Here is a 16,521-nt window from a genome sequence, read left to right on the forward strand (position 1 = left end):
CCAGATCGCTCTGCGACACTATCATAAAGCAAAGTGGTATTAACAGCATACATCATTCACTCAGGAGATCAATTGTCGGTGAAATCAGCCATAGTAATTTCAGGAGGAACGCAATCCCATATCTCTCATGGCAGTTCAATCTCAGGTAAAGTAGTAAAGTAGATTGTTGGACCAAGCCAGGTCAGCATAACTTTGCCAACGCTTATGACACTTCGGGGGACGAGAGAATTGGTCAATGAGACAAGCATTCCTCGGGCCATCGTTGACATAATGTAAACATCGTGTGACGAAAAGGCGCTGCGAACACTGCGAAACTGTTTAGTAAATAGCCCAGTTCCCATATGCACATAGATTGCTGATTTCCACATGCAACAAATTGTCACAATATATTAAACGACTCCTCTGCCGATTGTCGAAAACCATATCCAGTCCATCTATATGACATCTCGAAAGAAAGGCAAGGGGGAAGGTTCAGCTTGGGTCGGGGCTCGCAATCTCCACGGTGACGAGCTTATAGGTATTCAGCAAGATCTTAAATGAAAATACCATAATGGCAGAGTAGTACGAAGGCCATGGATGAGAAACGACGAAACGACGAAAGTTGTAATCGAAAGCCTTAAAAAAGGGGTTTTGGTCATGTGATAGCGAGACCTGCTATCCATCTATTCGTTCAACAAAATAAAGTCTAGTAGGTTATACAGACATCCATTACAAAGGATATTATGAGAAGGGATAAATTAGGATTCAGATGTATTTTCATGTGATGTGATAATAACAATGTATGGTCTTGTTTTTGTTTGTTTATTTATTTTTACTTTGGCTTTGCTTTTCATTTTAACATGTAAAACTGTACAAGATATGACTTATCAGATAAGCATGTCTTCATTCAGCCTCTTCTGACTCTGTCTCTTAATCTATTATATGTACTCGTGTATGTATGTGGATGCATGCATGTGTCAACCATGAAGAGCAATGAAACTGGCAGAATGAGCACCCACCAAATCTCCTAACACCTACCCAGCCGATGATAAAGTTCTTAGCGTTAACGCATGAAAATGCAAAATAGAAATATAAAGGCAAAGAAAAGCAAAGAAAAGAAACAAAGATGCACGGGTGAAGAAGAGAAAAGGGCTGAAATAGCAAAACTAAAGCATGTCACAGTGAAATCTATTCCAGAGTCGCATGCTGTTAATTACAGTGATATATAATCAGCTGTCCAGATCAACATTGAATGTCCATTCTTCTGTGAAATTAAAGTCAGTTAATTGATTATCAATATGTGGATGCTTTGAATAACTGGAGATTGGGGGATCACAAGATGAGCAAAGTAGCAGAACAATCAGATTAGGCAGTCGGATACATACGGTTTTTTAAATTCTCCGCAGTGTCGCTCAACAGAATGACACGTCTCTTGTTGCAATAAGCAGTTTTGTCCAGGATATCAATTTTCAAAGCCGACAGCTGATCAATGGGTTTCTCAAACATCTCACTAAGACTTTCGACTGCCATCTCTAGATCTTTCTGATTATCCTCGAATATCTCCGTCAGATTGTTGCGGGCAAGGTAGAAAGCGAAAGCGTAAGTCCACTTCAACGTCTGTCGACATTGCTGAAGCGCCTGGGATGCTGTATCAAGAAATTGAACCTCGATCCACGACAGTCCGGACTGGGATTGCAAGCTCATCATCTTCTTCTCAGTCTTGAGGTAAAGGTCCTTGTCCAGCTTTGCAGATTGCTCGTGGTTCGCGTAACGATTGTAGTAGTGAAGATATCGTTCAAGCGATTGTCTGGAACGAGCTTGGGCATCGCGGGCCGAAGCCCCTGATTTCTCCTCGAAGCGATTACAGTTATACCAACTAGTTCCATGCTCAGACCACAGCCCCATACACATCCAGCAGAACTCATGCTTGCACTTTCGGCAGGTCATGTGATTACAACCGCCATTTTTTTCAATGGTGGATGAACATTTCGGACATTCCTTGGTGTGCGCAGATATCCAGTTTGCGGTTTCGGAGTCATCTTTGCATTTCTTCAGCCACTTCTTGACCAATGAGCAAGGAGGTGGCTGGTGATCATTCAGACTGCAACCAAAGCAGAAGCTATGGCTGCATCTGCAGTGAACAGTTGGGACAACACGATTCAGGTCGCGCTTTTTCACGCCACAGTCTATCGCAAATTCGCAATTTGGTGCTGGGCACCACTTCAAATTATATTTGTCATCCACATAGGTACGAATTAGAAGGCGGTGGTACCTGCATGACAGGAGTAAATATCGTTGTTAACTTCTATGAAAGGGGAAATGAAACTTAAAGGAAGCATACGGACCTCTCCTGCAAATCTTCCGTTACCAATAAATCCAAAGTCTTGGAGTCAACGATGCGATGGCATTTGTTCTGGGGACATTGTATTCTGGCAGCCTCTCCTTCCTCTCTAATTTTCTGACCAAGATAATGACGATAACAATCAACGCAAAACCGGTGACCGCATCGCATGGCGTATGACTCCAGACCTTTCCTATCCTCACAGCAAATATCACACACGAATCCGGGAATGACCTCAGTTTTCGGGGTACCTGAAAATGCCGCCCCAACACCAGCTTCTTCCTGTATTCTGTCATTGTCTTCCATATACGATTCAATCAACTTCTCCCGATTCCAGCGAGTAAACCGCAATAGGATAGCTGCTGATTCCGGGGGTAGTCCCAGGATCGAAGCAACTTCATTTATTTGCATATTTTGTTCTCGTCGGATATCTTCGGGGCTCAAGACCTTAAAGTCGACCTCGTAGGGTTTTCGAGGTTGCTTGATAATCTCTTTATCGTAGAAAGAGCCGCCAAGGTCATCGTCGCCAAAATCTGTAACCCAAAGCGAGCATAACCATTTATTAGAACCGGGCATGATCTTGATCAGGTCCTATTTCGAATGCCCAAACGCAACAAGGTAAAATACAAACAGACCAAGGATGTCTTAAGGTAGAAGATAACAAATGAAGGGAAAAAAATGTTTGAGCTTACCGTCCCCTAAACTCTCGTCATCACTCCCTTGCATATCAAGCATATCCTCCTGACTCGAGCCATCGCTAATTAACTCTTCCTCGGAATCCATGCTGGTAGTGGTTTCAGTGGTAGCGGGTGTCGCAAGGTCAGGAACCCTTTTTGGGGTAGGAGACGGGTCACCCGAATCCTCAAGGGCCCGCCCGACCCTCTTGCGGACTGCTGCTCTGTCAGATCCCGTGATGATTGATCGCAAGTCCTTGTCTGTATTGTCAACCACTGCCTCGCACGCACTCCTTTTCTTTGCTTGGGGCGGCGTGGTGAAAAACGTGTAAGGTAACTTGGGAGACAGGATAGGTTAAGCAGCTAATGCTGGAGACGGAGAAAAGAAGATTTGCTACCCGATCAGGATAGTGCTTTGCTGGAGCAGGCTTGTTGACTTGTGCGGGCAATCGCTAGTGTAGTTGGAGAGTGGCAAGGCGAGTCAGACATAGGTAGATAATGTGGGGTGCTAGGATCCTCGGAAGGCTGAGTTGTATGACTGGCTCAGCCGGCTTGCAGGACGCAGGAAGAGGGAGACGGAGACGGAACGGAACGAAAGACGTTTTCACCGGGATAGCTGAGAGTCATTGACAATCATCTCTGCCTCAAGACATAAAAGGAGAAAGGTGGGAATTGCTAATGCAGTTGCTGATGATGTTGTTGTGTTGGGGGGGGGGTTGTTGGGTTTGGTTGCCGAAGAAGGGAGATCTTGAAAGTCTTGGATGACAAACACGCGCCAACACTGGGCAGCTTGTTCGAGGCTGATTAGGCATACACAATATCTATCTTGTGGGGAGACAGGCAACCACTTAAGTTAATATTTATCTAATAGTTAATATAGCCTTTCTGTTCCTGTTGGCTGCGTCTTTTACATAATATGCAAACTAACTGTCAAAGAAAATGCAAACTTCATGTTCACTTCATCATTCCCTCGATTTCACTGACACCTACCCATTAACAACATCTTCGTGAACATAGGTTTGTTCTTTGGTAAATTTCATGTAACTAGATGAAAGCTTCATTAAAAGCTTCATCATCATCCTTCTTGACATTTGGAATAATATGTTTACTACAAGTATAGCGGCAGAATGACCATGCGGCTGTGTAAATCTATTTTTTGCTCCATCATTAGAACTTCCTGCCATGTGAATTCAGATACCGACAAGGGGAAGTGTCATACCTGTTGCCTGAAAACTGTGTGTCCGTGGGAATTCTATGGGTAAATCCTTTCAAATCCAGAACCAACGACGAGTATCACCATCCCTCTCATGCAGACAGACTAAGAAACAGTGAATCCACAGATGAAACCAAAGCGAAAGAACCCCAGCAGCTGGAGTTCAATTTCTCATTCGTATCTTTATATATAGTCCATTTGCTCTCCTTGGCCTCTCCTATCAACTTAGCCCCCGCCCCCTCCACCATGAGAAAAAATCTTCCTGTCATCCCCAAAACTTTGTGAGCCTCTCTCTTCAACCTATAGTCTACCGTCCCGCAAAAAGTGAATAATCCATTACGTCAAACGACGCCGACAACCTTGTCAGTATCGCGCTCGCTATCTCATCAGCTTTCGCATCGACCGGACCACCATCTCTCTCAAGCTCCTTATGCGGCACCACGACATAAGCTATGATGTCTGTTTCTTCTTCCTTTAAACGGATCAGGAGCAACTGGCATGTCAACGTCGCTGTTTCTGGCTGTGTGGATATTTCGTCGTCTATTTCTATTCCTTCAGACACGGCAACTCTTGCTGCTGATGCCGGCTCCTCTCCCCGCCTTTTGATAGAACATAAAATGTGTGCCCGAGCCATGTAAGCTGGCGTATCGGGTAACTTTAGCACTTCAATTGGTCCTGTACTGGAGATGAGTTCGTAGCTGTCTCCACTAACTTCGCAGATTTCATGGATGTGGGCTTTCACAGCCTGCATGTCTTGGGCTACTTCTTCTTGGTCAGGATTGGTCTTTGAGTTATCGTTTGGTTGTAGTTGGAGCTTTTCGGGCTCCAGACGTTCGACTATTTCGATGATGATGCTTGTTTGTGTGTCTTGGGACATGAAAACTTCTTGGTTATCCGGGACCTGCCTTATGTCGCTATAATGATTTTGGTTATTATTATTTTCTCTGGTTTTGGCTGCCGGTATCGTTGAAAACTCATCCATCATGCTCAAGATAAACAGATGCGGAGGCCAAGTTGCAGAAAAGTATAGCAATGCAGAATAGAAGATTCTGATCATGGCTGGAATGTAAACACATCACTCCCCTCTTCATGCAAGTCAGAGCTCCATGTAATCAAGGAATACAAGAATATATGTACCAAAAAACAAATAAGAATAAAATAAAAATAAAAAGGAAGAAAGAAAAAGAAAACGAAATGAGTACCAAGAGATAATACAGACTTGAAATAGGGTCACAGGGATCAGGTGTCCGACTCATTTCTTTTAACCTTTCTTACCTTACATCCAAGAAATCCTCGGGCAAATCTATAGCGATGGCGCCCCCAAATAGCTCAATATTTATAAATTCCATGACGACTCTCTTGGGGAACGGTTTGAGCTTCGATTTGTTTGGTCCGAGATATGGTATGGGGAGAGGTATTTAACAGATCTGAATGGACATATAAGATGTAACTTGCTTTGCTTGGTCTGTTGATTTTGACCAATTAATATGATGTGGAGAAGATTGAGGGTGGGAAGATATGAATGAGAAGGGACAATTTAACTATAGGCGGGAAACGACAAACTTAAACCTAGGACGAGAGAATGGTGAGTTATCCAGGGGTTTATTTAAGACTGAAAAACGGAGATATTCCAGAAAATAAGTAGATGAAGGGTAATCGTGCCGCTGCGCAACCCACACCTTGTGTGGGTGCACCACACCAAAATGATAAAAACACCAAAATGATAAAAATCTTGCAATTTCATCATCTTCATCATCTTCATCAATTAATAACTCACCACAATGTCAAATAAGGATAAAAATATTGAAGACTGTATTCAAAAAGCTGTCACTTATCACTGAAAAAACTCAAATTTCAAAATACTGTCTCTGTCATAAGAATTTAGAGTTTTTTATTAATATCTTTAAATATATATCAATGAAAGGAATCTAAATACTGCAAAGATTTTAGTTAACAAAAGATTAAATAAGTGTCAGAAAAATGTGATTAAACAATGAATCAAGCTGTTTGTTGAAAAGAATTATTCTCTCATAGCTGAATATATTAAAGATTTTATAAATTCAATACTCAGATATCAATATAAAGATTCTACTATCTTCTCTTCAAAAGTTAGTAAGATATGAACTTATAGATTTATTAAATATCTATCTAAATATAAAAGAGTAAAACAGAAGCTGATGAATTCAAAGAGAGTAACAATTAAAGATATTGAATATATTAATATATAATTTGAATATCTTTAAATTTTATTTAAGAAGTATTAATTACATATCTATGATAAATACAATTTCAATGAGATTGAATTTCAAAAAAGATAAAGATATGGAGAATGAGTTATAACTGCTTTTAAAAAAGTTAATTTCATCATTTCTTTATTTTTTTCAAAAGATTTAATTATAGTTATTGAATATATATTCATGAATAATTATATTATTCTATTATTAATAATCTTAATCTTCAACACACACTTGAAGAATTGATATACACAGATAGATTTACTCAGTAATTGTAGAATTATTATATCAAATATTGAATTTACAAATAATAAAATTGAATTTAAATGATTTAAATATTTCAATACTACTACAGAAAAAAGATAGAAGAAAAATTATTGATTATTTTTAATAAATAATTATAAATATAATATCATTGAGAAGTTTATATAATATATAAATCTTTATAAAATAATTCTATATAAATTTTTATCATATATTATTTATTTACTATAATTTCTGAATAGTCTATCATTTCAATAATATAAATATTATTATTCAAAAGTAGTCAACTATGCTACACATTATAATCTTATTAAATATGAAAAATAGCAATTTATACAAAATCTCTCAGCTACATCAAAGCAGATTTTTAAATCTGATATTATAGCTGCAGAATGAGTTTAATTTGATATATATTCATGAAATTCTAACTGAGTTCTTAACACTCTTAAGCAGTAAATCTCATCACTTTCTTCACTATAAATTTATAAAGATAAAAATGATTTAAATTATATATTTATCTTTTCTTCTCAGCTATTCTTATCAAAAATAATTCAAAAGTTGAATTATCATATTAATATTGCAGAAAATATCATACAAAATATTAAAAATACTTCTGAATTGAAATTACTTATCTTGATATATTATTTAAAAAAGATATTTAAAGTAAGTTTAACTTATATAGAATTTAATAAGTAATAAATTACTAAATTAAAAAGCTTTTTTAATATCAGTAAATATTGTAGAGCTAAAATAATTTATCATCAGATTTAAATAAAAAGAGTTCTCATGATTAAAAATGTCAATAGAAAAAATCAAACAGCATAAAATAATAAAGCTAAAAAGAACAAAATAATAAATAGTTAAGACTTGAAATCAATTTCATAAAAATTGACAATAACTCATTTATATCACTGACAGAAGAGAAACTAAATCAATTTAGAGATGACACATATACTGAAAATGATGTAGATAATCTTTTTATTATAAATTAGCTACTGATTGTTGATATAGAGTGCAATAATGAGAATGTGATTCAAGATTTTTATTGTTTCAATGTTTTTATTGTTTTGGTATGGCACACCCACATGAGGTGTGGATTGTGCAGCAGCACAATTAACAGCTGGTTCAATCTCTTGATTAGGAGGAGTAAACAAGAATAGTATAAGTTGAACAAATTAGTGATTTTATTATTTCTTCACAGAATCATGTTGATGAAGCATTTCATATATTATTAATCACCAAACTCAAATAGTTACGACCTTATTAGCTTTTAACTTTTTTATTCTAGATATCAGGATAAAAGCTATGGCACTTGTAGTAAATATTTTCTACAATGAGCAGCACCACAAAACAACTGTCATATCATTAAATGCTATACATTTAAGGATTGCTAGGAACTTAAGCATGTATAAACTCCAAACTATACAACAACGGATCAGGACTAGATGAGCTTGTAATGGGAATTGTTCAAGTTAAGCTAGTTTGTTTTGCGGGATATGGTTAACCAGTGCAGATGCCTAACCAACTAGCCGCAGCCTTGGATCTTCCAATTTTGGGCCCCCGGTAGTGCCTAAGCGCGAAAAATCGTCGAAGAGTGACGTCAACAGCCGTATAAGTTTTTGCTCCCGTCATACTTCGAACAGAATAGCAATTAAGGTTTCGACAGGACCACCCACAACATGGTCTCAACAGTCACATCGCCATCCTCTAGAACACCACAATGAAGCCCAAATGCCCAGATCAAAAAGGCGAGCATCTCACATAGAATGCAAAAGCAGTCATCAGGTAAAGAGTACACTCGGTCATAGCGCAGGGATATAATCACGCATCCAGGAGGTGTTCAACATATTCATCTAGCCGGATGACTCTAAATTGTGCACCCCATTGGGAACGGAATTCCTTCCGCTTGTATGCGCGACTAATGGTGGTGCTGAAGCTCACAAGTTCGACACCCCATCCCTTCTGCAGCGCACGCCCTACCATCTTCAAAAACCCGTCTGAGTATTCAGCTTCCGCTGCATCACCCGTTGCGAGTACCATGGTAGAGGGAGCCTCGGAATCGACTATGCTCTCCAGGATTTTCAGGTGTAGAATTTCGTCTACTCCCTGTTCCACCCATCGCTCTTGATGGGGTCCAGCGTTCGTTTCAGAGCCACTGGACTGCCCTTGTGCGATGCTCCTTGTGCCGTTGTTTCGAGCATTCCCATTTCCACCTGAGGACTTTTTGCGTGAGAAATCTTTCGTTTTTTGGACTCGTTCAAGGATATTAATCTCGTAACCAATTGCTTCAGCTTCGTCAACCGCTGCAAACCGGTCAGAACCGACTAAGACCCTTTTGCTCGTCGATCGGCCTCTTTCCAGGATGATAGAGAAGTTGTGAAAAGACAATGGAATTCGAGGAATACGACTGGAAGTAGGAACATCTCGGGCTAGTTTGATGCAGTCATGGAATCCAACCGAAATCTAGTTTAATACACAGGGTTAATAAGAAATCACCAAAGAGGTTTTCAGAGCTAGACTTTACATTTGACATGTCAATGAAAACATGAACCCCTCCTGGATGAAGATTAGGTTCATAAACCTTCAGGCTAGAAACCTGAAGCTTAAGCAGGTATTCCCGTTCTTTTGGAAAACGAGTGCTGAGCATAGATATCAAATCGAGTCGTTTCTCAGCAGGGGTCCCTTCTAGAATAGGTTCAATGATGCACTTGCTAGACTTGGGACTAGATAATTTGTTGTAACATGGCGGGGTTGTCGGGGGAAGAGGGGTTGAGATGGCTTCGTTAAGAACAGCTGGATTAGGGTTCCGTAATATCGAGAGAGGAATAGCGGGGCGCAGATTAGGTCCAGGAGGAACTTTGTCATCATCGTCAGCCTTCGTAAGTGGGAAAATAGAGGGCCGGATGCGGGGCTTCTTTTTGATGTTTTCTTCTACTCTCTTTTGCAGTAATATTCGGACTTTTCGCGTGTCAGTTGTGTTCCCTGTCGTTCCAGCCAGCACCTCTTGTTCGCTAACATCATGTGGAAGGAGATGGTATTTCTCCTGACTCAGATTAGCACTCTGAGAAGTTAGTTGAATATTATCAGTGGCATTATTAGTATCCGAAGGCCGACCCCCAGATAGTAAATCCCAAAGGGGTCCAAAATCCCCGAGCGGTTGACATCCATCTCGTCCAGTACTGTGGTCGGGGAAGGATAATGACGGAGCAATTGTAGCTTGCTCTGTCAGGGACGTGGGCTGGTTGTTATTGGAAAACGAGTAAAGGAGATTGATGACAGGAGTAAAATCCCACGTTGATGCGGCCTCCGAACTCGACATGAACCCGTGGTTTTAAAACAAGAAGAGCAATTTACTAAAGACAAATGCGTATGATGTATGTAAATCAAGAAGCTCCAAAATGGTTCAGAAGCAAAGGAAGCTGATAGAGCATTTTAACATGACATTGCGATGAATCATGATCATAGCTGAAATGCTGGGGAAGGAATGAAATGAAAATTAGATGGTGATGACTCGAGTTGAATGAGGTGTCACGGTAGATGATGAAGATCAGTCGTCGGAACATGAAGATGCCCACCTTCACCGCCTTCATATTGCCTTCATAATACGGGACTTAAGCGTCATTCCTACGGAATATTTATATTCCGAAAGTTAACCTACTCCACTCTGCACTAGGCCTATTCCCGTTAAAACTTGTCATTGTGACAAATCACCAATAACAAGACAGTTCGATTTCGTCACGGTCTCCTGAAAACTTACCGAAATCTTGAAAGAACAACGCCGCGCGTAGTAGCAATCAAGGATCTTTGTACAGGGCGAACCTGGGGATCTCACAGAAGTGTAAACATGAAGCCCTGTTTTGCGCCTCCTGACATCATGTTAAGGTAATGTCATGCCCCGGTTGAGGACCCATAACCGTAGGCTTTGAAATGTTATAAAGAAGAGTAAATCTCTCAGAGATTATTCTATCTTTTCCATCTAACCAACACACTTCCAATCTACACAAACGATCCAATCTTATAACAAACTCTTTACAACTCTTTTCAAATCAAGCAACACTTTCAAACGCCGCAATCATGTCTGACGCAGGACGCAAGGATTTCTCAACCAGTACGTTGCCAATAATCAAATGACATAACCATTCTTCCCGTACAGTTCAAGGCTGACCGCTGTGTGTTGTACATCAGAGGCCAAGGAGGAGATCACTCCCGATTCAAGCAAGTCAACTCAGCAGAAAGTTAAGGAGGCTTTCACCGACATGGGCGATCGCATTGCCCGGTCAGTTTCCAGAACCTCATTCCACTTTGACGTTGTTATCGTATGCTCACAATCATTGCAGAGGGGTGCAACCCGATGACGATAAGAGCGCCGGCCAAGAAGCCTTTGACAAGACTCAACGGACCTCAGATAACCAACGAGGCGGTGCTACGGAATCTATGTAAGGCCCACCGAAACACGTTGACCTTCCTGGCCCTTGTAAAGACCATGCTAATCAGTTTCGTTTATAGTGGCGGCAAAGTGAAGGGCGCTTCGGGTATGGACAAATAAAGCAGTCGCTAATTCGGGATGATGTTCGTTGTCGATGGAAATTGATTTTGGCTTCTCTTTCACGGCCTGTATATATGATAATGTTTGTATGCAAAGGAATGACAAATTGACAACGAAATTGCTGTTGAAACATCTTTGTGTTATATTTTTCCCGTGTAACAGTAGTCGATGGCCTTTGATCGGTAGTACTAAACCCTCTCGTGATCCACCAAATTCTCGAACATAGTATCTCTTCTGCGGACAAGGTTTAGGTAGTCTTCCTCAACTCGTTCGAGTTCCTTCTTCGCTTCCTGGACATTAGATGGTAACCCATGAAACATTTTCACTTTGCCTTCCAACGTCTTTACCTTCTCTCTCAACCCAACCACACTTTCTTCCTCGACCATAATATCCTCGATTCGTAGTCCTTTGTCTCTTCCAATCTTTTCAAATGTTGAAATTCTGTCCCGGTATTCCTCAACCTTTGCGCTAAGTAGCTTCGTTCCCCTCATCCAATCAGCCGTCTGGGAAGGCAAATCTGCAGGAGTCTCATATCTCTGCTCGTTCTTCAGCTCTTCCATCTGTGCACGAAGAGCCTGAAGTTCCTTCTCAAGGTAGGATTGTAACAGTTCTATTTTGCGCACTTGCTCAGCAACATCAAATTCCTCCCTTGTAAGGTCCACAATCCGATGGTTAAGTTCTCCAATATCAGTTGTAAACGTCCCCAGCAACACTGCGGTTTCAGCGAGCTCGTCTAAAACTTTAGCCCCCTTATCATCCAGACTTGACTCTATAGTATCGAGGAGTTCTGTTTGGGAATCTTGGTTGGCTTCTTCTTGGGATAATAGATAGCGAATTGTTTCTTCTCGCGCTGCATGAAGGAGAGCCTCCTCGTCATCTCCAGCATCATTAGCCGCTGCAAGTGCGAGTAAAGTCTTAAGGGTATCTTCATTTCGTTCAAAGTGTGGTACAGGATTCGGCGAATATTTCCGGTTAAGCCAACTGTTGATGTATGCCCAGTCCTTCGCTAGGGATGCGGCTTGCCGTGCTTTAGACGGAGATATGAGCGGTGTATCCATTGGTGATGTAGCATCCATTGCCGTCCTGTCAGAGCAATCCACGGCGTAAACCTCCTGATGCAATATCGTTTCCCTAAGTGCATAAAATATACAAGGACTTTCTCAGGCACAAATGCTTAATGGTAAACTCCGAATGAGAAGACTGTGTCGTCGTGTTTCCATGGATCCTTGTTGTGATTTCTTCGTTTCGGAGAGTTCATCGGAACAATTTTAACCCGGCGAGCATTGAACACAAGATATGGATAACCGATAATGTTCAACGGCGGCGAGTAGAACCATATCAAAACTCCTTACTCGTAGATATGTCGAATTATTTATCCAAGTCCTCAGGGACGACAAATCCCGGATCTAACGGTGGGCTGGAGTCTCCGTTATCCCCAGCCGATGCTATTATTCCCCGTTCTACCGCACTCTCCAACAAGCTCAATAGTGTCCTCTCGACATCCTATGCGGACTCGGACATACGAGACGCCTTAGAAATTTTAGATGACAGGGGGATTAAGAATACGCCGGAGATGAGAAGGCAGTTAAGGCTTGAAGTGCAAAAGGAAGTTATTGACAGCAATGGCAAAATCGTACAGGATTTCGGCAAGGTTGCAGAGGTATGGGGTTAACAGAACTGCTCATTTGTGATACGGAGATATGCTAACTGTGCTATTACGAAGCAACTGTCGCGGATTGGGACGGCAATCTCCAGTCTCAATAACGTGTGTGATGAGATGCGCAGGCACATCGCACTGGCAACGCAGGAGACCGCCCCAGTGCTCGAGGAAGCAGCCACGTTGATGAACCAGCGACAAGAGGTCGAAACCAAGCATAAGTTGCTTGAAGCATTCAACAAGCATTTTACTATGTCTGAGGATGAACTTATATCTCTTACCTCGTCTGCAGAACCGGTTGATGTTAGGTTTTACCACGCTCTCGCACGCATGAAACAGATACACAAGGATTGCGAAGTGTTACTGGGAAGTGAAAACCAGCATCTGGGGCTGGAAATAATGGAACAAAGCTCTAAAAAATTGAATTCAGCATTTCAGAAACTCTACAAGTGGATACAGAAGGAGTTCAAGTCCTTGAACCTAGAGGATCCCCAAATCAGTAGTTCGATAAGGCGTGCGCTCCGAGTACTGGCGGAAAGACCTAGCCTCTTTCACAGCTGCCTCAATTTCTTTGCTGAGGCGAGAGAGTTTATCCTTTCGGATTCTTTTCATATTGCGCTTACAGATGTTGCCCCCGGCCAGGATGGTGACAGGGCAGCCAAACCAATTGAGTTTTCTGCTCATGACCCCTTGCGCTACGTTGGAGACATGCTCGCATGGGTACATTCAGCTGCAGTGTCGGAAAGAGAGGCTCTGGAAGCTCTTTTCATTGGCGATGGTGGGGAACTTGCAAAGGGTATTCAAGCTGGCATAAATAGCGAGCCGTGGTCACGCGTCGACGGGGAAGAAGTGGTGTTTGATGGGAGGAAAGCACTGACTAACCTTGTTACCCGGGATTTGAATGGGGTGGCGCGTTCCTTGCGTCAGAGGGTTGAACTGGTTCTACAAGGCCATGAGGATCCCGTTACATTGTACAAAATCTTTAATCTTCTAGCTTTCTATGAGAACACATTTTCGAGGCTTATCGGACAGGAATCAGGCTTGGTGACATCGATCGCTGCGTTGCAGCAATTTTCATTCAACCACTTCCAGGTCCTGATGCAGGATCAACTAGCTGTGCTTTCAGCTGAACCTTCAATCCTCACACCTCCCACTGACCTTAGCACCCCCCAATTCCTCATTGACGCCCTTGATAACCTTGCCTCTTTAATGAAAGCTTACGACTCCTCCTTCGGACATGAACCTACAAACAACGCATCTGGCGAAAATAATTTCACACCAATCATCCGAGCCTCCTTAGACCCGTTTTTGGAACTGGCCAAGACATCATCGAACAACCTATCCAACAAAACTTCACGGGCTATTTTCCAAGTAAATTGCCTCCTCTCAGTGCGGGCAGTCATATCACCGTATCAATTCGCCTGCGTCACTCATCTACATCCAATCTCCAGCACTCTATCAACCTTAAGAACTAACCTTCTCGAGATCCAACATAACTTCCTCCTGGACACATCCGGCCTACATGTACTTCTCACTGCGCTAAAACCATTCACACCGCCACCACCCTCTTCCTCCCCACCCTCTCCTGGCACAGCTCCTCCGGAGATACCGTCGCAACACCCTCCAGATCTGGCAACCATCCCCTCATTGCCTGAATTCCAACCCGCGGCCTTATCTGCAATTAGCCAGCAACTCGATGATTTCCTACCTTCAGCACTAGTCGATGCAACCGAGAACCTGAAAGCCATCCACAACCCCGCACTGGTGAAGAGCGTTACGGAGGAAGCCGTGGAGTCTTTCTGTATTGATTTTGAGTTTGTTGAGGGTATGATACTGGGTGCGGATGAGGCAAGTGGGAAGACCGTGGTTGGGGATGGTGAGGATTCAAAAGGAGAAACATTGGAAGCTGAAGAGGCTCGGGTGGAGAACTGGAGATTGCGCACCTTATTCCCCAGGACAACAGGGGAGATTAGAGTGCTATTAAGCTAATTCCGTTCGGGTAACCAACATGTATCAAGTTTTTTTTTTTTTTTTTTTTATTTATTTATTTATTGTTTTTATGATCTGTATATAGTTATTCGCTATTGAAGAAATATTGGAAATATAATCGATCCCCGTTTGTGGATGCACCTTGCATTTGGATCCTAGAAATTTACTTATGTTCAAAATGTATTGAAAACATCCTTCGAGATGCTCCCCTTTGGCTCAAACAAAGCATGCTCTATTGGGTACAATGGTCCATATTTTCGCGGCTCATCCCAAAATTTTGTTTAAATTGACAACCCAATCCAGAAGGGAGCGTATCAATCCTTTTTTGCCCTAACTTCGTAAGGATCCTGATCCCTCTCACTAACACTAACGGTAAAATTTGCATCACTCAGCCAATCTCTCAAATACCTATCGCCATCATTCCCCTCCAGCGAGCAAGCTTCTTCCGCACGTACCGCATCCCACTCACCCCGCAGCGCCGCTTCCAACTTCGGTTGCATAACTGCCCGCAGATAGCCGCGCTCAGAATTCGAATGAAAAACAGAAATTACAACAGCCCTATTCTCAATTGCTGCCAGAGCATCATGATGGCTCATCTCACCCGTGACCAACACGTCCGCAACGGGTTTCCTATTATTCATCAGGATCGACGAGCCGGAACCAGGACATGTAGCTATGGTGCGGATGTTGGTTATTTCATGTATCCTCTTTCCCTGTGGCAATGCAACTGGGATACCGCTAGGTTTATCTAACTTTAAGATAAGTCTGTTGATGATTGACAGCAATTGGCCAGGTTTCTCAAGCTTGGCTATTCGGCCCATGCCCGCATTCTCAAACCCAGGTGGTGGATTTATTTCGGGATGGATTATGCTCCGAGAATGTGAGATCTGGTCACCTGAAATCCCTTCAGGGCCTGTGACAATGTCTAAGAGCCAATCTGCCATCCCCCCAGGAACCGAGTCTACGGCTGTGTGAGGGCTATAGACGCTTATGCCGTTTTGGGCGAGGCGGAGAAGAGAGTCTTGTTGAGGATCGTTTAAAGTCAGGGACTTGAAACCCCGGAAGATGATTGGGTCTATTCCGTAACGGGACCCGGAGGTGTGTTCCAAGGTCATGAGCGAATGGCTGTCAACAGAGATATTCTTTTAGGTAGGTTCACGTACGATATGCGATGATAATGGAATCCCCACGCTCAATTGCTTCATCAGCCACAGCCCTCGTCAAGTCAATCGTCAATAAGACTGAATTATTCTGCCGCTTCGCGAAATTAAATGGGGATTCCAGGAGCACTACGAGTAACCGACGTAAGCAACCCTGGTCAATGGCAACAGGTTCCCACAGCAGTTTATTAACTCACAGCCAGTATTATCAAATGATTTATCTGCTAATTGTTCTGGGTATCTTCCGCAAATGAGAAGTGTAAGCCAATGGCATAACACAAAACATCAAAGCGGCGCATTATTGCTGGGTGACCTTACAGCTTCTTTATCGAGTTCACAACTGCTCTGGTGAACGGGGAGCACGACGATGAACTGAAACTTGACATCGTTGAGATGTTCCTCAAAGCAGGCCGTATCATTGACCTTGTTGAGTTCTTGTTGATACATCAACAAATCGTATTCCT

At 42.1% G+C, this 16,521-nt stretch overlaps 6 protein-coding genes across 6 annotated transcripts; 2 read left to right on the forward strand and 4 right to left on the reverse strand.

Annotated features, from left to right (window-relative positions):
* Positions 1-1,344: 1,344 nt before the first annotated feature.
* On the reverse strand, positions 1,345-5,192 carry PAAG_11981 (hypothetical protein; the record flags this gene model as incomplete). The annotated part of the gene is made up of 4 exons (XM_015847537.1): positions 1,345-2,251; positions 2,325-2,853; positions 3,013-3,331; positions 4,548-5,192. The coding sequence occupies 4 exons, from the start codon at positions 5,190-5,192 to the stop codon at positions 1,345-1,347; spliced, it is 2,400 nt and encodes a 799-aa protein (XP_015702840.1).
* Positions 5,193-8,526: 3,334 nt separating this feature from the next.
* Positions 8,527-10,024, reverse strand: PAAG_05057 (hypothetical protein; the record flags this gene model as incomplete). The annotated part of the gene is made up of 2 exons (XM_002792875.2): positions 8,527-9,168; positions 9,230-10,024. 2 exons carry the CDS (start codon positions 10,022-10,024, stop codon positions 8,527-8,529), a joined length of 1,437 nt encoding a protein of 478 aa, XP_002792921.1.
* Positions 10,025-10,779: 755 nt separating this feature from the next.
* Positions 10,780-11,145, forward strand: PAAG_05058 (hypothetical protein; the record flags this gene model as incomplete). Its single annotated transcript, XM_002792876.2, has 3 exons — positions 10,780-10,813; positions 10,891-10,981; positions 11,043-11,145. 3 exons carry the CDS (start codon positions 10,780-10,782, stop codon positions 11,143-11,145), a joined length of 228 nt encoding a protein of 75 aa, XP_002792922.2.
* A 294-nt stretch (positions 11,146-11,439) lies between these two features.
* PAAG_05059 (hypothetical protein) lies at positions 11,440-12,327 on the reverse strand (the record flags this gene model as incomplete). The annotated part of the gene is made up of 1 exon (XM_002792877.2): positions 11,440-12,327. One exon carries the CDS (start codon positions 12,325-12,327, stop codon positions 11,440-11,442), a length of 888 nt encoding a protein of 295 aa, XP_002792923.2.
* Positions 12,328-12,611: 284 nt separating this feature from the next.
* PAAG_05060 (component of oligomeric golgi complex 6) lies at positions 12,612-14,897 on the forward strand (the record flags this gene model as incomplete). Its single annotated transcript, XM_002792878.2, has 2 exons — positions 12,612-12,911; positions 12,975-14,897. The coding sequence occupies 2 exons, from the start codon at positions 12,612-12,614 to the stop codon at positions 14,895-14,897; spliced, it is 2,223 nt and encodes a 740-aa protein (XP_002792924.2).
* A 314-nt stretch (positions 14,898-15,211) lies between these two features.
* On the reverse strand, positions 15,212-16,443 carry PAAG_11982 (YbgI/family dinuclear metal center protein; the record flags this gene model as incomplete). The annotated part of the gene is made up of 4 exons (XM_015847538.1): positions 15,212-15,972; positions 16,061-16,186; positions 16,255-16,298; positions 16,376-16,443. 4 exons carry the CDS (start codon positions 16,441-16,443, stop codon positions 15,212-15,214), a joined length of 999 nt encoding a protein of 332 aa, XP_015702841.1.
* Between the last annotated feature and the right edge of the window lie 78 nt (positions 16,444-16,521).

This window comes from Paracoccidioides lutzii (assembly GCF_000150705.2).
Source record: "Paracoccidioides lutzii Pb01 unplaced genomic scaffold supercont2.13, whole genome shotgun sequence".
Taxonomy (NCBI): Eukaryota; Fungi; Ascomycota; class Eurotiomycetes; order Onygenales; family Ajellomycetaceae; genus Paracoccidioides; species Paracoccidioides lutzii.